Source organism: Bos grunniens, chromosome 12 (genome assembly GCF_055505025.1).
Source record: "Bos grunniens cultivar Pamir isolate PY7600 chromosome 12, Bosgru_T2T1.0, whole genome shotgun sequence".
In the NCBI taxonomy this organism is placed as follows: Eukaryota; Metazoa; Chordata; class Mammalia; order Artiodactyla; family Bovidae; genus Bos; species Bos grunniens.
The window spans coordinates 90252368-90273304 of NC_141176.1; the positions used below are offsets into that span (position 1 = coordinate 90252368).

The following is a 20937-nucleotide window of genomic DNA, read 5'->3' on the forward strand; positions in this document are numbered from 1 at the left end:
AAAATGTCCTGTCCAGTAGTGGGATCATGTTCACATTCCTGGGCCACAGATCTCCAAAATGTTTCATCTTTAAAATCTGATTCTTTTTAAAATCTTTAATTCGAATAGAGTTGCTTTACAATGTTAGTTTCTACTGCAGAGCAAAGTGAATCAGCTATATGTTTACATGTATCCCCTCCTTTTGGATTTCCTTCACTTGTAGGTCACCACAGAGCACTGAGTAGAGTTCCCTGTGCTATCCAGTAAGCTCTCATTAGCTATTTATTTTATACATGATATCAGTACTGTGTGGGCTTCCCAGGCGGCTCAGTGGTAAAGAATGCAGCTGCCAGTGCAAGAGAAATATATTCCATCCCTTGGTTGGGAACACCCGCTGGAGGAGGAAATGGCAATCCACTCCAGTATTCCTGCCTGGGAAATCCCATGGACAGAGGAGCCTGGAGGGCTACAGTCATGGGGTCACAAAGAGCCGTACAACACTGAGTGACTGAGCACACACACACACACACACACACACCAGTAGTGTATATATGTCAAAAATTAAAATCAAAACGGTTCTCTAAACTGGTTAAACAACTCCCTGTCTCCCTCTTCCCCTACGCCCTGGTAACCGCCATCCTACTTCTGCTCCTGAGCCTGGCCTCCTGACCTGGGTCCCCCACCCAATGTGCTGTACATGCCTCCTGTTACAGGTTGTGGTGAAGCAAAAGGAGAGGAAAAGTCGCTCAGTCCTGCCCAGCTCTTTACGACCCCATGGACTGTAGCCCTCCAGGCTCCTCTGTCCATGGGATTTCCCAGGCAAGTATACCGGACTGGGTTGCCATAACTCCAGGGGATCTTCCCGACCCAGGGATCAAACCCAGCTCTCTTGCATTGCAGGCAGATTCTTTACCACCTGAGCCAGTGAAGTAACTGGTACTCAAACCTAGAACTGATTCTAAAGCCATTGCAGGTGCCAAGCAAGGAGAAGGGGCAGCTTATCCTCAGAAGACCCAAACTTCCCAGTGACTTTCAGGGAAGAATTTTTTAAAGGAAGATGAAGCAGAGGGTTGCAAGGTGTGTGATCAGCTCATGGACAGTCTTCTGATCGCTGGTGGTGAGATACCGGGTAGCATTTCAGGACTTAACATCATTAACCTTCTCGATGCAGCTGGTCTGTGGTCTATGTGCTATCGGTCAGCATGCAGTTAACTCAACTGGTGGGTGGTTTTAGTGTCCGCAAAATAGTTCACAGGATGTGGCTCAGGAGGAACTAAAGGTCTTCTTGTTATTTTGTCTTGCTTGACTGTCTGCCTTTGTTTTTACATTTCCTCACTTCACTGATTAAACTTATTCTGTGGACCTCAGAGAAGGCATAGGACACTACGGCTTCTCTCTAAGCAAGAGCTGAGTGACACCAAGGGAGGGGTCTGTCCAGTGGAAGGCCCTGCAAGGTTCTGCTTGGTTTCACTGTCTGTTGCTATGAATTTGACCATTTTAAACACCTCATATGATGAGCCCTGGGAGACGCTGGCTGTTCGGTTTTCCGAGGAGCGGCTGCTACTGGTGGCCTTTTTGCAGATATATTGTTGTCACTGAACACTGACCCTAGAGAAGCTCAGCCATCAATATGTCCAAGTACAAACTGATTATGTTAAGACATGGAGAGGGTGCCTGGAATAAAGAGAACCGCTTTTGTAGCTGGGTGGATCAGAAACTCAACAGTGATGGACTGCAGGAAGCGCGGAACTGTGGGAAGCAACTCAAAGCACTAAACTTTGAGTTTGATCTCGTGTTCACATCCATCCTGAACCGGTCTATCCACACAGCCTGGCTGATCCTGGAAGAGCTGGGGCAGGAGTGGGTTCCTGTGGAGAGCTCCTGGCGTCTCAACGAGCGTCACTACGGAGCCTTGATCAGTCTCAACAGGGAGCAGATGGCATTGAATCATGGCGAGGAGCAGGTGAGGCTGTGGAGAAGGAGCTACAACGTGACCCCTCCTCCCATCGAGGAGTCCCATCCTTACTACCATGAAATCTACAACGACCGGAAATATAAAGTGTGTGATGTGCCTTTGGATCAGCTGCCACGATCCGAGAGCTTAAAGGATGTTCTGGAGAGACTCCTTCCCTATTGGAATGAGAGGATTGCTCCTGAAGTATTGCGTGGTAAAACCGTTCTGATATCTGCTCATGGAAATAGCTGCCGGGCACTCCTGAAATATCTGGAAGGTATCTCGGATGAAGAAATTATCAACATTACTCTTCCTACTGGGGTCCCCATTCTCCTGGAACTGGACGAGAACCTGCATACTGTTGGGCCTCACCAGTTCCTGGGCGACCAAGAGGCTATCCAAGCAGCCATTAAGAAAGTTGACGATCAAGGAAAAGTGAAACGAGCTGACAAATATAGTTTTTCCCACGTGCTGGCTAGGAATAGCTGCAGAAGGAATGGCATGCGGTGTGTTATGAGTGCTCATCTCCCACACCCCCCCCCTTTTTTTTTTCTGTCTTCCCACCTGATTTTTCCAGATCTAGGCTGTGGGGTAGAGTTTGTAGAGGTAATTAGGTCTTAACGTTGGCCCAGTTAAAGGCTTTAGGATGCCCATAGCCTTATGTGCTAACCCCTGCCAGCCTCCTTTTAATTAGTCACTAAGTTAATCACCAGTGGGGCTTAATCAATGTCCTAAGTTTCTGAGATGGAAAAGCAACAAGTGAAGCTTAAGTTCAAGGTCGTCCTCATTCAGTAAATCAGTATTGAGTCACTATTGACAGACCTTCACTTCAATAAGACGTTTGTATTTATAGAAAATTTCTGGGATGATAATAAAGGATATTAGATAATAAAAAAAAAAAAATAAACACCTCATATACATGAAACCACATAGTATTTATCTTTTGGTGACTGGCTTATTGCATTTAACATAGTGTTCTCAAAGTCGATCCATTTTACAGCTTATGATAATATTTCTCTTTTTAAAAAGACTGAATAATATTCCATTATGTGGAATTTACTTATACGTACTCCATATACATATGCCTTTGGTTTATCTGTTCATTTGTCCGTGACATTTTGATTGTTTCCACCTCTGGTGGTATTGGCAAGTTAGCAAGTTTTTGAATATACTGGGAGGTTTAGCTTCGTTTCTGTAGTTGAAATCTAGTTCTCAGTTGGGTTAAGAAAATGTCTAATGTCACTTCTTCCATATTTGTTGAAATTTGCTTTGCTTTTTGGCCTAAGACATAGTCAATTTTGTAAATCATCCATGAGTTCTTAGAAAAAGGTTTTTCCCTGAAAATTGAGAGCATGTTTCTATTGATGTCCCTTAGATCAAATTATCTATGCCCTTACTAATTTTTTTTTTCCTGTTTAATCTGGCAGTCATGGAGAAAGAAAGTAAAAGTGTTAGTTGCTCAGTTGTGCCTGACTCTTTTTCTTTTTATTAATTAATTTCTTTTAATTGGAGGCTAATTACTTTACAATATTGTAGTGGATTTTGGCATACATTGACATTAATCAGCCATGAGTTTACATGTGTTCCCCATCCTGAACCCACCTCCCACCTCCCTCCCCATCCCATCCCTCAAGGTCCTCCCAGTGCACTGGCCCTGAGTGCCCTGTCTCATGCATCAAACCTGGACTGGTGATCTATTTCACATATGACAATATACATATTTCAACGCTATTCCCTCAAATCATCCCACCCTCGCCTTCTCCCACAGAGCCCAAAGTCTGTTCTTTACATCTGTGTCTCTTTTGCTGTCTCACATATAAGGTCATCATTACCATCTTTCAAAATTCCATATATATGCGTTAATATACTGTATTGGTGTTTTTCTTTCTGACTTACTTCACTCTGTATAATAGGCTCCAGTTTCATCCACCTCATTAGAACTGATTCAAATACATTCTTTTTAATAGTTGTGTAATACTCCACTCTGTATTTGTACCACAGCTTTCTTATCCATTTGTCTGCCGATGGACATTTAGGTTAGTTCCATGTCCTAGCTATTTTAAACAGTGCTGCGTTGAACATTGGAGTACACGTGTCTCTTTCAATTCTGGTTTCCTCGGTGCGTATGCCCAGCGGTGGGATTGCTGGGTCATATGGCAGTTCTATTTCCAGTTTTTTAAGGAACCTCCACACAGTTCTCCATAGTGGCTGTACTAGTTTACATTCCCACCAACAGTGTAAAAGAGTTCCCTTTTCTCCGCACCCTCTCCAGCATTTATTGTTTGTAGACTTTTGAATCGCAGCCATTCTGACCAGCATGAAATGGTACCTCATTGAGGTTTTGATTTGTATCTCTCTGATAATGAGTGATGTTTAGCATCTTTTCATGTGTTTGTTAGCCATCTGTATGTCTTCTTTGGAGAAATGTCTGTTTAGTTCTTTGGCCTATTTTTTGGTTGGGTCATTTAGTTTTTTGGTATTGAGCTACATGAGCTCCTTGTATATTTTTGAGATTAATTCTTTGTCAGTTGCTCCATTTACTATTATTTCTCCCATTCTGAAGGCTGTCTTTACACCTTGCTTATAGTTTCCTTCATTATGCAAAAGCTTTTAAGTTTAATTAGGTTCCATTTGTTTATTTTTGCTTTTATTTCCATTACTGTTGGGGGTGGGTCATAGAGGATCCTGCTGTGATTTATGCCACAGAGTGTTTTGCCTATGTTTTCCTCTAGGAGTTTTTATAGTTTCTGGTCTTACATTTAGATCTTTAATCCATTTCAACTATTATCTCTTCAAGTATTTTCTCATGGCCTGTCTTTTGTCTTCTTCTTCTGGAACTCCTATGATTCGAATGTTGGGGCATTAAACATTGTCCCAGAGGTCTCTGAGGTTGTCCTCATTTCTTTTAATTCTTCTTTTCTTTTTTCCTCTCTGCTTCATTTATTTCCACCATTCTGTCTTCCACCTCACTTATCCTATCTTCTGCCTCAGTTATTCTACTGTTGGGTCCCTCCAGAGTGCTCTTGATCTCAGTTATTACATTATTCATTATTGATTGACTCTTTTTTATTTCTTCTAGTTCCATGTAAAACATTTCTTGCATCTTCTCGATCCTTGTCTGTAGTCTATTTATCTGTAACTCCATTTTGTTTCAAGATTTTGGATCATCTTTACTATCATCATTCTGAATTCTTTTTTCAGGTAGACTCCCTATCTCCTCCTCTTTTGTTTGGTTTGGTGGGCATTTATCATACTCCTTTACCTGCTGAATATTTCTCTGCCTTTCATTTTGTTTGGATTTCTATATTTGGGGTGGCCTTTGGGGTAGGCTAGAAGTTTGTGGTTCCTCTTTATTGAGGCTGCTCCCTGTGGGTGGGGTTGGACTAGTGGCTTGTCAAGGTTTCCTGGTTAGGACAGCTTGCATCTGTGTTCTGGTGGGTGGAGCTGGATCTCGTCTCTCTGGAATGCAATCAAGTGTCCAGTAGTGAGTTTTGGGGTGTCTATGGGTTTGGTGTGACTTTGAGCAGCCTGTATTTTAATGCTCAGGGGTGTGTTCCTGTGTTACTGGAGAATTAGCGTGGTATGTCTTGTTCTGGAACTTGCTGTCTCTTGGGTGGAACTTGGTTTCAGTGTAGGCATGAAGGCTTTTGGATGAGCTCTTGTCAGATAATGTTCTCTGGAGTCAGGAGTTTTCTGGTGTTCTCAAGTTTTAGATTTAAGCCTCCTGCCTCTGACTTTCAGTCTTATTCTTACAGTAGCCTCAAGAATTCATCCATATAGCACAGTTGATAAAACATCTAGGTTAATGGTGAAGAGATTCTCCACGGTGAGGGACACCCAGAGAGTTTCAGAGAAGAAGGAGGAGGGCGATAGAGGTGACCAGGAGGAGAAGAGGGGGAATCAAAAGGGGAGAGAGCAATCTAGCCAGTAATCAATTCCCTATGTGCTCTCCACAGGCTGGATCCCCCAGAGAGGTTCATGTAGTTACATAGAGAAGAAAATAGGGAGGAGGGAGATAGAGGTGACCAGGTGGAGAAGAGGGGGAGTCAAAGGGGAGAGACCTTTCTATCCAGTAATCAGTTCCCTAAGTTTTCTCCACAGCCCAGAACATGCAGAGATGCTCACAGAGTTAAGCAGAGAAGAGAAGGGGGAGGGAGGAGATAGAGGTGACCCAGAGAAGAAAAGGGAGAGTCAAAGGGGAGAGAGCAATCAAGCCAGTCATCACACCCCTAAGTGAAAATGGGTACTGAAGATTAGATTCTTAAAGGTACAAAATTGATAACAAATACCAAAAAGCAAAGATTAAAAATTGGGAGTAGAAGTTAGACTCTCAAAAATACAATATTAAAAATACAAAACAAAATCAATCACAAAAATTAAATATATATATATATATATGAGATTTGCTTTAAAAATATGGTCTCTTTTTTTTGCAAGGTAATAGTGGGTTATAAAAATAATTAAAGGAGTAATAAAGAATGTAAAAATTTTTTTAAATGAAAAAATGATAATAGTAAAAATATATCTAGGAATTTCTCTGGAGCTGTTGAGGGCAGTGGGGTCAGTTCAGTTTCAGATAGTTCCTTGTTCCAGATTATATTTCTCAAGGTCTATGGCCCCTTCCAAAGCTTAGTCAGTGCTAACTACAGGGTTTTAATCTGTTGCACCTGTCACTTCCAGAGCGGTTCCCTCTTCTTTGTTTATTTTGGCTTCCTCTGTTTGCAAGCCCCTCAGTGTCTAATTTCCACCCTGACACAAGGGGGCGAAGGTGGGCACGTGTTCAGTTGTGCTGTGGGGAGGGAGGAACACTGCAGACAAACACCACTCGTGTGTGGGAGTGCTTGCAGTGTGTGGACACTGGGCTTACCCCAGCTCACGGCAGTGTGTGCTTTCCATGTCTACACTGCTCGGGCGCCAGGTTGCTCTGAAGGGGATCTGTCCAAAGCAGGCCCTGGGTTTCGTGCACTTCCCAGGTCTAAGCTTCTCAGGTTCAGGCTCTTGAGTACTCCACAAAGGCACAGACTCAGTCGTTTGCACGCGTTTTTTGCCCTTCCCAGGTCCGAGCAGCTCAGGCAACCAGGTGCGTGGTGAGCGCACTGTCCCAGGTGGGCCGTGGGTCTCATCACCTCCCTGGTCCTGGCCGCTCCCGGGTGCGCTGCAAGAGTACCATCTCAGGTGTGCCATGTGTCTCCTCTGGGGAGCAGATCTCAGGCTGCGACCCTCCTGGCAGATGTCAGCCAGCCAGTATCCCAGGAAGACATGGTTAGCAACTGGGAGCCTGCTCACAGTTTGGTGGGGGATGTCGTCTCTGATGCCCAGATTGCCCCTTGCCTTCCAACTCTGGCTGTCGCCCGCCTGCCTCTCTGCCACCAGCGGGGGGAGGACCATTCCACAGCTGGCTAGATCTCCTTTGGTGTTCGTTCAATCCTTTGTTCTGTGAGTGGGCCAGGCTCTGCTTTAAGTTAGAGCTTTTCATGGGAAAGTTCTCTCTCTTTTTTCCCTTTCTCTCCCTGGATATCCTACAGTTTGGGTTGCTATCTCACGTTAGCTCCCTCAGATTGTCTTCAGGGCATTCTGGCCTGGTCCTGACCCTAAGCATGCAACCCGTACCTCCCTGTCCAGCCCCTGCTTGCTGGTTGGGTCTGGGCTACTTTTCTGCTGGCAGTTGCAGTTAGGTGTGTATTTGGTGGGGTTTTTTTCCCCCCAGTTATGTTGCCCTCTGAGATTCTAAAACTCCCCACAGACCTGCTGGTGACAGTGTTTCCTGCTGTTTGGAAACTTCTCCTCCTTCACGAATCCCCCCGGCCAGGATGGGTCTCCATCCCTAACTTTTTTGTTTCTCTTTTTGTCTTTTATATTTTGTCCTACCTCCTTTTGAAGAGAATGGGGTGCCTTTCTGGGTGCCTGGTGTCCTCCACCACACTTCAGAAGTTGTTGTGTACAGGTTGGTCAGCATTCAAATGATCTTTTGATGAATTTGTGGTGGAAAAAGTGGTCTCCCCGTCCTATTCCTCCACCATCTCGGGACCACCACCCCCCATGTCTGACTCTTGATAAACCAATGGACTATAGTCCGCCAGGTTCCTCTGTCCATGGGATTCTCCAGGCAAGAATACTGGAGCGGGTTGCCATTTCCTCCTCCAGGGGATCTTCCCAATCCAGGGATTGAACCTAGGTCTCCTGCATTGCAGATGGATTCTTTACCATCTGAGCCACCAGAGAAGCCCAGCAGTCATGGAGAGATAAGCATAAAAGTCTCCCACATTGAGTGTGCCATGGCCACATGAAGACTTTGATTCTAATTGAGATGAAAGCATTTCTGGTAGTTGTACAGTAGAATAACTTTAGGAGTTCAGTTTCCTAATTCCTTTAGCTTACTGTTTGTATTTTTTGTTTGCTACAGTATAAAGTCCTGAAATCAGCACATTATATGGTGCCCGCCAAAGCCAAAGCATGGGGCTACTAATTTTTTAATAGATGTTGCACATTTATTTCTGAATATAGATCTTGGCTTTTTTCCTTTACGTATTTTGTCTGCTGGCTCTCAGTTTTTGTCATATGGAGATGCACATTTGCTGAGGAGGGACTTCTGGCTGTGGCTGTCTGTACATTTTTATCTAGAATTAGAGGGTCGCCATATATATATATAGGAATCTCCTCCCCCACCCTCCCCACCTCCTGGCAAATGAAGTCCACTCACTTGTCTAAGGGAAGACAAGGCTTGTTTCATAGTCAGTTTGTAAGAGAATGAAAATACGCCTTGTTTTAATACAGCGTGCGTCTTTGTCACACCAATGAACTCCTGTATTACTGAGAGAAAGAGGTCTGTAGAAAGTTGAAGCTTCGGTGGTTCACGTGTGTTTTTTTCTAGGCAAACAGAGTCAAAATAGTGAGGAAAGAACTGGGATATTTATCAGGCAAGAGACCCAGGTTCAGTAGGTGGGCAGACTACCCTGTCAACTCCATCGTACAGCGGGAGACCAGTGCCTGCTCAGGACTCCCGTCCCGGGAGAAAACCAGTCTCGACCAGTTCAGACGCCTGTCCTCTGCCTGGGCCCTTCCGATTATCACCTGAAGAATCAGCTACTGTTATTCTGAGTGCCCTGGTGACGAAGCTACATAGATTTTCAGTAAACTGCCTCACAGCTATGCTTCCCATAACTCTATTTTTAGTGTCTATCTTACAGATTTATGGAGCACATACACACGACAAAACGGATCCACCCATAATTAGCTAAAAAGAAAGTTGCAGTGCCCAGTATATTTTCAGCAATATAAAATTAATCAAACTTTAGACCATTTAAAATCAAAGCATGGGGGATTATTTAACAGCAAAGTGTTAAAAGAGCAATATTTGGTACATGTACGGATTTGAAATTTGACAGCCCTGGCTTCTGTTTTTCCAAATCATAAGCGAGTAATTCATTTAGGAATAACCCTCTGTGCTCCTTTTTTGACAGTGGAGAGTGTTCAATGAATCACCAGCTGTATCCACAGATTCCTCAAAAGTTAATTGAAAATTTCACCATGAGACCCTTCTTTAAGAGTGAAAAACCAGAGGCCTGTGAGTTTATTAGATTAACCTCCCCCTTGGACTGCATGCTGATAAGCGCAGGGCGCTCTGCGATGTCATTTGTCTTACTTCTTTAGGTTTTTCCGTGGCTCCCATGATTCCCTGGGCACCTACTGACAACCTGGCAGAGTCTCAGGAAGTCAGAGTGTCCTGAGCATCTAAGTTAATAAATCAAACCTGGTGATGTCCTCTAAACAGGTTTGAAGGTAGAGGATAGCTCCTGTCCATTATTCATGAGCCCTCACAGGCAATCTGTCTATGGCCATGATTGTGGCTTTTATCAGACAGACATACTGGAGAGCCATTTGTCATAATTTCAGAACCCCTGGTGTCCCTTTGGGTTTGGGTCATTGGAAAGGGAATGTTTTGTGTGTAGCTATTTGATGCTTCTAACATCACTCTTGCAAAGACTTATGAAGCATTTTATTAAAACATACGGTTCTTTTGTCATCGCTAACAAACAACTAAACACAGCTCCCCATCTCTGCTTCTCTCCCTTGTGCATATGTGTACATGTATAATAATACACATAAAATCTGGCTCTCAGGAATCGCTGTCTTTTATTTTGTTTCTGTCTTGAGCCTCTATGCAGCGTTTCTGACTCTATCATAATATCATCTCTTTGGTCTTGGACAAGTCACAGCCTCTTTCAACTTGGCTTTCTTTTCCTGCACAACAGGGATGCCTGGCTCACGTGAGAGTAGTTTTTCAGAGTGTCACGTGAGATAAAAATGAAAATAGCTTTGTCACAGTTTTCCTTACTGTCAGAGGAATACTGTATCTTTTCAAAGTAAACCTTTATGGTATGATCTTCCCAGACGTGACTTATGATCAGCCACATTTTTGTGCATGCAGTGACTTTGACTTTCCTGAGAGTTGCATCATAAATATATTCAGAGAGGAACCTATAAACAATTATCTGAACCTGTATTTGCTAGCCACATTTGAGAATTTTCAGTGGTCTAACATTTATTTTCTGCCAATAGTAAAATTTTAATGTCGTGGTAGATATGCTAGTGTCAAATCCAAGTTTGTGTGCCTGATGAGCAGTAAGCCCAAACAAGCTCCCAGTTGCAGGACCAAGCAAGGAGAATCGGTAGCTTGTGCTCCTGAACTCACTGATGGGTTTCAGGGAATAGTTTTTATAGACAAAATTGGCAGGGACGTCTGCAGGGTACATGACCTTCCTCTGATCAGTTTGTGGGGAGGTAACAGGATAGCGTTTGGCAGAAGTCATCAGCCTTCTGGTTCCAGCCAGTCTGGGGTGCGCTTGCCTGTGCTCAGCCTGAAGTTACCATCACCCCTCTTGAAGAGGGCCTTAGTTCCTGTAGAAGAACTCAGGGATCTGTGTTAAAGTGCTCTCTGCGCCCTTCAGGAGATGCGCAGCTTGCCAGGTCCCTGCCCCGTCCTTGCCCTGCCGTCTGCACCGCCCCTCCTTTGCTTCTGCATTTCCTTCACTCCTCTAATTGGTGGCTGTTTGAATCTGCCCTTTTGAACTCAAGGCAGGTTTAGGAGGCTGAAACCTTTTTCCTACAAACAAGAAACTGGGGATCAATGAAGGCTTTTTTTAACCTAGGAGAACCCCACAAGCCTTTGTCCAGTTTCAATACAAATTTGTACAATCCATTACAGGTGTTTTGGGTGGTGTTTATAGGAAAGAGAAAGGGATGGTTTTCAGGTCCAGGACAGAGAACTCATCTTGCTCATCCCTATATTACTAAGACAGAGACTTTGACACATGTTTGTAGAATCCATTATAGGTGTTTTGGGTCATGTTTATAGGAAATAGAAAGGGGTGATGTTCAGGTCCACGGCAGAGAACTCACTTTTGTTAATCATTATATTAATAAGATAAAGATTTGACAGCAACAGTTCCATCTATGATTTTGAGTTGCCAAGAGAAAAATCTGTCTTCCATTGCACAATCTTTATACTTAACCATCATTAGGTCTTCTAGAAATGAACGTCACTAGTGACAAGGAAAAGGGGTCAGCAATAAATTGGTGGAAAATGGTCACTGTGTCATACAGACAATTGCTAGCATGCATATGTTCTATTCGACTCTCACAAAGAGTCAGACACAACTGAGTGACTGAACTGACTGAACTGATTGATAAGTTCTATTTGGAGAAGGAAATGGCAGCCCACTCCAGTATTCTTGCCTGGAGAATCCCATGAACAGAGGAGCCTGGTGGGCTACAGTCCATGGGGTCGCAAGGATCATATATGACTTAGCACCTAAACCACCACCATCATATGTTCTATTACATTAGCTCAGCAGAGTCATTAGTACAGTTTTACAAGGATGTTTGCAAAGACCTGGAATGGCTTTCTGCCAAAATTTATCGTGTAAGATTTAGTTGGAATTATTCAATGACAAAGGAGCTTAATGTTGTGGTAAAATATTTAAGACTTTGGTAGGGATTTAAAGAAACAGGAAAGGATGGATTGTTAGTAATTATGTTGAGCAAAACTACATATCTGTATCTCATTTGAAAAGACCCTGATGCTGGGAAAGACTGAGGGCAGGAGGAGAAGGGGACAACAGAGGATGAGATGGTTAGATGGCATCACCGGCTTAATGGACCTAAGTTTGGGTAAACTCCAGGAGTTGGTGATGGACAGGGAGGCCTGGTGTGCTGCAGTCCATGGGGTCGCAAAGAGTTGGACATGACTGAGCAACTGAACTGAACTGATATCTCATTATGTCATCTATTTTGCTACTATGCAGTCTTGTTTTTAGCTTTGATTTTTTTGTTCATCATGAATTTTTTGCATCAATTTTTACTTTTGTTTATTTTTGGCCATGACCCACAGCATGTGGAATCTTAGTTCCAGGGATCAACCCATGCCCCATGCAGTGGAAGCACGGAGTCCTAACCACTGGACCCCCAGGGAAGTCCCTCTTGCAGTCTTGAGTAAGACGTCCACTCGCTTTGCTTTTCCAGGAATCTCTGAAAGGGTTTGTATTAGTTGCTGAACACAGATAGGCCTGAATGGGTTTCCAGCTTGAAAGATGGGCGATGCTCGCAGTGCTGCCGTCTTGGCTGCAGCGATAGGTCTGCTGACTTTCGCACTGTTTCTTTCAGGTTGCTTCCAGCTATGTAACGTTTTCCGATCCCATGAAATGGAAATTGACCAGTGCTTGCTGGAGTCCCTCCCCCTGGGCCAACGGCAGCGGCTGGTGAAACGCATGCGCTGTGAGCAAGTCAAAGCGTACTATGAGCGAGAGAAAGCTTTTCAAAAGCAGGAGGGGCTCCTGAAGAAGCTGAAGCATGGGAAGAACCAGAAGGTTCACTTTAATCTTGCTGACATGATACAGGATGCCATTATCCACCATGATGACAAGGAAGGTAATGACGAGACAATCATTTTCTGATGTGGTGTTTCATATTTTTTGTTGTTTTTTGGTGGAGAAGTGCAAGATAGAATTGCTTTTAAATATGAGAGGTTTTCTTTTAACTATATGAAATATTCAAGGAAAAAATAGCTTTCTTCAGTGAATATAGGTAAAGGTCCCAAGTCTCTTGGTAAAGAGGAAAAAAGGCAAAATTTTTGTAAAATTGTTATATGTATAGTTTTTAAAATTACCTACATGGAAATCAAATGATTTCCTTGCAAATTTTTCAGATTGTTATGAAAATTTTTCCCAATGAAATTGCTCCTGTTTCTAATGAGATTGTGTTACAAAATTTATTATTATCTTATAGCTGGATAGATAGAGTAGTGAAGTCACTTACCTCCAAAACTCACAGGATAGAATAATCAATTGGCTTATCCTTTAAAGTTGGTTGACTTTTAGTATCACATCTTATTAAGAATACACACTTAAAATTTTGGTTGCCCTTACAATACTATAATGTTTCTCAATTTTTGTGTATTCTTTTATATGATGTTTTTGTTTGATTTACAACCTACTTTCCAAAGTTCCAGTGTGAGAGAAACTCTCCAACTTTAGGTTTAAATGTAGAAGGCTTCAAAGAATCAAATATAAGTTAATTTGTCTTGATTGTCTCTAAAATTACTGGCTGAATTAATCTAAAGCAGGCATACATATACAAAGAGTAGATACCCATGACCCATTAATTACATTTAAAAATAAAAATCTCTGGAAAACAAGTTTTCTTTTTTCTTTTTTTTTTGTGGGTGGGAGGCCGTAGGGGGCAGGGAGAGTGTAACTCATTTGGTGGAAGAACTGTCCCTTGAGCTTTTTATAATTCTAACCTGTCCAGTCTGGAGAAATTAGTAATATTCTTGGCTCCAAAGCTTTCAAAGAGGAATTGTGGATCTTAGAAGACTGTCAGTTCATTCTGTACAATAACAGCAGTAATAAGAAGACTAAGCAGTTCTTTTCATGGTTTTGTGTGGGCTTGATAGTCAAACTAGAAGTTATGAGATTTTGGGTGTTTTTTTTTTTTTTTTTTTTGGTGATATAGAATAAGTGACAAAGAATCTCCTAGCTGGGAAGGACCTAAGAAATCACCTAGTCTAATCTCTTATTTTACACATGAAGGAGCTGAGAGTCAGTCAACGTGTCAAATCTTACAGAAGGCTGTCCCAGACCACTTTCACCTCCCATTTTATTATTCTCTGCTCATGTGAAGCTCTTTTTTGAATGGCCGTCTCCTCTGTGAAGCTGTGTGTACATCAGGGGACAAGGGACTGTCTTTTTCAGCATACCCACCTACCCTTCCCAGTACCCTCCATGGGTGTGAAGGGAAAGAGTGAGCGATTTTTCCAAGTTACCCAGCAGGTGTTGGCGGAGAATTCCTAAATTGGAATGCAGGTGGATTTAAGCCCTATGTTGATTTAAAAGTAAAGAAACAGCAAGAAAATATTTACAAAGTTATAAAGCCTTCTGTGTAAAGTTATTTAATTGCTAAGGCATATCTCTTGCGACCCCATGAACTGTAGGCTCCTCTGTCCATGGGATTTTGTCAGCAAGAATACTGGAGTGGGTTGCCATTTCCTTTTCCAGGATATCTTCCTGACCCAGGGATCAAACTTGCATCTCTTCCTTGGTCTTTGAGTTCTATACTACTGAGCTACCAGGGAAGCCCTCTGTATAAAATAGTTACAGGAAAAAATTAATACCTAAGTTACTGTTGACAAGAAATTAAGCATAGTAGCATAATAAACCCAGAGAACAAGAGGAAGCTCTAATATATTATGTTAGGTACTATAATTTGTGAAAACATTGGAACCATAAAATCTGAATTAATATGTTTAAAGAGTTGCTATAGGCATGGAACTGTGCTGCCACATGGGTAATCAAAAAGCAGGGAGAGAGATGAATCCTATCTTCAGAAAAACTCCAGTCTAAGTAGAAAAAGAGAGAAAAAAATCGGTAAAATAGAAAACAGTGACTGAAAACGAAGTCTGATGGAGGTGGCAGAGTGGGAAAAGATTCCTGGCGTCTGTGATTTTTTTGAGTGACTCTGGTTTTGATGGTTGATTAAAGCTTAGATACTTGAAGGAAGGAAAAGAATAAATCACTCCCCTTGAGCAGCATTGCAGGTGAACGGCTGCGGAGAATGGAGAGTCCCACACACGGAGCTCTGTCTGAAAGGAGTAGTCCATGCCAAGTCGCTTCAATCGAGTCCAAGTCCTTGTGACCCTATGAACTGCAGCCCACCAGGCTCCTCTGTCCATGGGGATTCTCCAGGCAGGAATACTGGAGTGGGTTGCCATGCCCTCCTCCAGGAGGTCCTCCTGACCCAGGGATTGAACCCGCATCTTCTGCGGCTTCTGCGTTGGCAGGTGGGCTCTTTGCCACTAGCATCACCTGGAAGCCTCGTGTAGTATCAGATGGTGATAAACGCTGAGGAGTCTACAGTTGCCTCCTGAAGGTATATGAGGGAAGGGCCATGTCAGGTGCGTACAGAGGCAGGGAGCATCCCAGCCTGATAAAGGAGCCAGGGTGGTGGGAGCAGATGAATAAGTGGGGACACAGAAGGAGAGGAGCCAGATCCCCTGGGGACTTGAGGCTCATGGAATGGCCTCTGGCTGTTGCGTCCAGGGCCTGCTGAAGCTGTTGGAGAATCTGAGCAGAAGAGAGATCAGCTGTCCCTTGTGAATTATCAGAACTGGCTTGGCTGCTGCATTTTGAACTCATGGAAGGATTTCCAGGGCAAAAGCAGGGAAATTGGTTGGGAGGCTCTATTGATAAACTCAGCGAGAGATGATGGGGGCTTGGACCAAAATGGAACAAGGATGTGGTGAGAAGTAGTCAATTTGGGGATACATTTTTAGAATAGAGCTGACAGGAAATGCTGATGAACCGGTGACGGGGAATATAATAATTTTCCATTGCTGCCATAACAAGTTGTTGCAAATTTAGCAGCTGAAAATAATCTCAGTAATTATCATATGGTTCCATAGGACAGATGTCTGGTGTGGGTCCCAGTGGGCTGACATCAAGGTTATCATCAGGGCTGCTCCCTTCTGGGAGTTTCTATCAGGTAGTCTGCTTGCAGAACTTTTTCAGTTTCTGGAAGCCATCTGCATCCATGAAATCTTAGCCTCCTCCTCCATTGTAAGAATCAGCAGCGGTAGGTTGAACCTGCCTCTCAAGCTTTGAATTCCTCTTGTTTCTTTTCTGTCCTTGCTCACATCTCTCTGACCAGATGTTTTGCCCTCCTCTTCTTTTAGGGGCACTGTGATTGCATTGGGCTCGTCTGTATAATAGAATTCAGAGAAATGGCCCTATTTTAAGGTCAGCTCATTATCACTCTTAATTCTCTGTCCTCAGATCATGTAACATATTCACATGCATAACATCAGAAGGTGCAATTCATGGAAGCAAAATTCTACCTGCCATGGGGACTGAGAAGCTCAAGGATGACCTCAAGTTTGTTCTGCCCTGAACAATCAGAAAAATGAAATGCTATTAACTGAGTTAGGGGTGCCTCTGCTGCTGCTAAGTCACTTCAGTCATGTCCAACTCTGTGTGACCCCATAGACGGCAGCCCACCATGCTCCCCCATCCCCGGGATTCCCCAGGCAAGAACACTGGAGTGGGTTGCCATTTCCTTCTCCAATGCATGAAAGTGAAAAGCGAAAGGGAAGCCACTCAGTTGTGTCCGACTGTTCGCGACCCCATGGACTGTAGCCCACCAGGCTCCTCCATCCATGGGATTTTCCAGGCGAGAGTACTGGAGTGGGGTGCCATTGCCTTCTCCAGGGGTGCCTCTAAAAAGTCAGAATAAGAGGGGGTGTTGCACTGGCTGGAGATGTAAACTTGAGATAGATGAACATATAGGTGGTATTGAAAGCCCAATTATATTATAGTATCACTTAGGGAATGAGTTTAAATTGTAGGGGTACAAGGACTGGGTCTCAAGGAATTCCAGCATTAAAAGTTGAGTGAGAAGTGAGGTAAAATCCCCAGAAGTAAGGAGAAAAATGAGGTGAAGGTGCCTTTCTTGGAGTTAAATAATGAGAAATTTTCAAGGAGGGACAAGTAATCAACTATTCCCAGTTCTTCTGCTCAGTCCAGTGGGATAAAAGTTGGGTCTTGACCATCAAGCTTAGGAATAGGTTTGGCTAATTGTAAGAAGCAGAAATCTTAAATGTATGAGTTCTAACAGAGTGGGAAAACAGAAATGGGCCCAGAGAATATGGAGAGCTCTTTAGAGATTTTTTTTTTTTTGATCAATTGAAGTATGCTGCTGCTGCTGCTGCTAAGTCGCTTCAGTTGTGGCCGACTCTGTGCGACCCCATAGATGGCAGCCCACCAGGTTCCCCCGTCCCTGGGATTCTCCAGGCAAGAACACTGGAGTGGGTTGCCATTTCCTTCTCCAATGCATGAAAGTGAAAAGTGAAAGTGAAGCCACTCAGTTGTGTCCGACTGTTCGTGACCCCATGGACTGTAGCCCACCAGGCTCCTCCGTCCATGGGATTTTCCAGGCAAGAGTACTGGAGTGGGGTGCCATCGCCTTCTCTGCAATTGAAGTATAGTTGATTTATACTGTTGTGTTAGTTTCAGGTGTACTTCAAAGGGTACATATATGAGTTATGTGTACCAGTTGTAAGGGTATACATGTATATGTATATGTGTAAGTATATAACTCTCTCTATATATAACACATATAATATATTCTTTTCCATTCCGGTTTATTATAAGATATTGAATACAGTTCCCTATGTTATAAGTTCAGTTCAGTTCAGTCGCTCAGTCATGTCCAACTCTTTCCGACCCCATGGACGGCAGCACTCCAGGCCTCCCTGTCCATCACCAACTCCCGGAGCTTGCTCAAGGTCATGTCCATCGAGTCGGTGATGCCATCCAAACATCTCATCGTCTTTCGTCTCCTCCTCCTGCCTTCAGTCTTTCCCAGCATCAGGGTCTTTTCCAGTGAGTCAGTTCTTCGCATCAGGTGGCCAAAGTATTGGAGTGCAACTTCAGCATCAGTCCTTCCAATGAATATTCAGGACTGATTTCCTTTAGGATGGACTGGTTGGATCTCCTTGCAGTCCAAGGGACTCTCAAGTCTTCTCCAACACCACACTTCAAAAGCATCAATTCTTTGGTGCTCAGCCTTCTTTATGTTCCAACTCTCATGTTCATACACGACTAGTGGAAAAACCATAGCTTTGACTAGATGGACCTTTATTTATTTATTATAAAAAAAGTTATTAATTTATTAGTGTGACAAGCTGGGACTACTCTCTAGTTTCGGTTTGTGTGCTTCCCACTGTGATGGCTTCTCTTGTTGCGGAGCGCGGGCTCTAGAGCACAGGCTCAGTAGTTATGGCAGGACAGGCTTGTTGCACCATGGCATGTGGGAGACCCTGGTTCAGTTCCTGGGTCGGGAAGATCTGCTGGAGAAGGAATAGGCTACCCACTCCAGTTTCCCCAGGCTTCCCTTGTGGCTAAGCTGTTAAAGAATCTGCCTGCAATGTGGGAGACCTGGGTTCGATCCCTGGGTTGGGAAGATCCCCTGAAGAAAGGAAAGGCTACCCACTCCAGTATTGTGGCCTAGAGAATTCCATGGACTGTGTAGTCCATGGGGTCACAAAAGAGTCTGACGCGACTGAGCGCCTTTCACTTCACTATGTGGGATCTTCCCAGACCTGAGATCAAACCCATGTCTCTTGCATTGGCAGGTGGAGTCTACCTCTGAACCACCAGGGAAGCCCCTACCTGTTTATTCTTTAGGGGTGAAACAACAGTCAGTTTCTGAAGATTCTTAGACACAAATGTCCTCAAATACAACTTATATAAATTTCCTTCTCCCAGGAAAGCATTTCTGTTACTAATGCAAGCAGAGATGATGTTCATTAACTAAGGTCAATATTGCCATCAAATTATGAAGAAATAGTTGAATGGCTTCAGATTCAGCCAGAGTTTTAATTTGTAGTCAATGATAAACATTTAAGCACATTATTGAAATATAAAATAAAACTTTCTGTGCACAGAGGTTGTCTGAGCTCTGACTGCCATAACAAAATACTCGACACCTGGTGGCTTCAACAACGGGCATTACTTTCTCATAGTTCTGGAGGCTGGAAAGTGTACGATTGAGATGCTGGCTGATCCGGTTCTTGTTGAGGGCTCCCTTTCTGGCTCATGGATGGCTGCCTTCTTACCGTGTCCTCCCATGATGGAGAAAGAGAAAGAGACTCCTGTCTCTTTACTTACAAGGGTACTAATCCCATCACAAGGACTCTGTCCTCCTGGCCTCGCCCAAACCTAACTACCCCCAAAGGCTCACAAACCCTAACTGCACACTGAGGGTATTCGATGGGTGAAATTTGCTGTCGTGTCTCACTCTCTGCAACCCCGTGGACTGCAACGCACCAGGCGCCCCTGTCCTGCTCTGTCTTCCAGAGTCTGCTCAAACTCATGTCCATCGAGTAGGTGATGCCATCCAACCATCTCATCCCCTGCTGCCCGCTTCTGCTTTTGCCTTCAGTCTTTCCCAGCATCAGGGTCTTTTCCAATGAGTCAACTCTTTGCATCAGGTGGCCAAAGTATTGGAGGTTCAGCTTCAACATCAGTCCTTCCAATGGATATTCAGGGTTGATTTCCTTTAGGATGGACTCGTTTGATGTTTTTGCAGTCCATGGGACTCTCAAGAGTCTTCTCCAGCACCACAGTCCAAAAGCATCAATTCTTCAGCACTTAACCTTCTTTATGTTCCAACTCTCACATCCGTACATGACTACTGGAAATACCATAGCTTTGACTATATGGACCTTCCTTGGAAAAGTGATGTCTCTTCCCTTTTAATACACTATCTAGGTTTGTCACAGTATTCATATAGTCACGGTAGTCATACTTTTATTTATTTTTAAGCTACTCACATACTTTAATGTATACATTATACAATTAAGACACCAAAATATGTTGCCATAAGAAAAAAACTTTCCATTTGAATTATTTAAAAAACTATGCAGAGTGTGTATTTGCTTTAATTATTTTGTCACTTAGTCTCAAGTTCTTTCATTGGCCTACTGAGTGGGTGTGTGCTAAGCTGCTTCAGTCATGTTCAACTCTTTGCAACCCCATGGACTATAGCCCACCAGTCTCTTCTGTCCATGGGATTCTCCAGGCAAGAATACTGGAGTGGGCTGTCATGCCCTCCCCCAGGGGATCTTCCGACCCAGGGATCAAACCTGGGTCTTGTATGTCTCCTGCACCAGGACGCAGGTTCTTTACCACTAGCACTATCCGGGAAGCCCCAAGGCTTGCTGAGTATAAGGAATCAAATGTACTTTGTCAAAGGACAACATATTGTATGTGCTGAGGTTTATGGTGTCTCATTAACAAGAAATTCACAGATTTCTGTTTAACTTTCTAAATGTTGCCTTTTTGTAAGTATAAATGTAATGTCTTCAACACTTTATTGTTCTCTTCAGGGAGATAGTGATTTTTTAGTGTGTAATCTGTCATTTTAATGTATTCCATCAATTTAAAATGTGCTCCATAATTCTTTTCCATCTAGAAAGCAAATTTTTTTCTAAATTGTTTTAAGGGTTTTAATTTAACTCTCTTTGAGTTATACCATGTTAGAGAGAGAAAGAGAGAGGGAAATTTTCTCTATATGAACAAAATATTTAGATGGGAATGCAATTCCGTTAGAATTGCTACTCCTAGATACCAGTTTTCACTAACTAGTCCACAATGTGTTTTGACTAAAAGTAATGTAAACGGCAGTGGAGTGGCTTCCCTATGCGTTTGCTGTTTAGCATTCTACAGGTGTTTTCAGCAGTGTTTGTTCCCTACATGATTTTAGTCACTTAGTCTTTCAACAACCATATTCAGTAGGTACAAGAATGTTCTCCCCTCTGTGTGTGTGAGGACGTTGAACCTTAGGAGAATTCATTGTTTTTGTTCACAACACTACACTGTCTCTTAAGTTAGTTTCTTAAAAAAAAAGAAAATCACTTTGTTGAGATAAGAGTGACATGTAGCATCTTCATGGGT

The 20937-nt window shown here is 43.2% G+C and overlaps 1 protein-coding gene and 1 pseudogene across 2 annotated transcripts in view; both read left to right on the plus strand.

The window, feature by feature from the left end:
- MYO16 (myosin XVI) overlaps positions 1 to 20937 on the plus strand; it is a 519851-nt gene that overhangs the window by 116005 nt on the left and 382909 nt on the right. The window contains exon 2 of the mRNA XM_086328670.1: positions 12596 to 12859. Coding sequence (XP_086184796.1) covers positions 12634 to 12859 — 226 coding nt within the window. The 5' untranslated portion in view covers positions 12596 to 12633. The remainder of the gene's footprint in view (positions 1 to 12595; positions 12860 to 20937) is intronic.
- On the plus strand, positions 1483 to 2840 carry LOC147362060 (bisphosphoglycerate mutase pseudogene; annotated as a pseudogene). The gene has a single exon (XR_015137749.1). The product of XR_015137749.1 is annotated as a bisphosphoglycerate mutase pseudogene (transcript).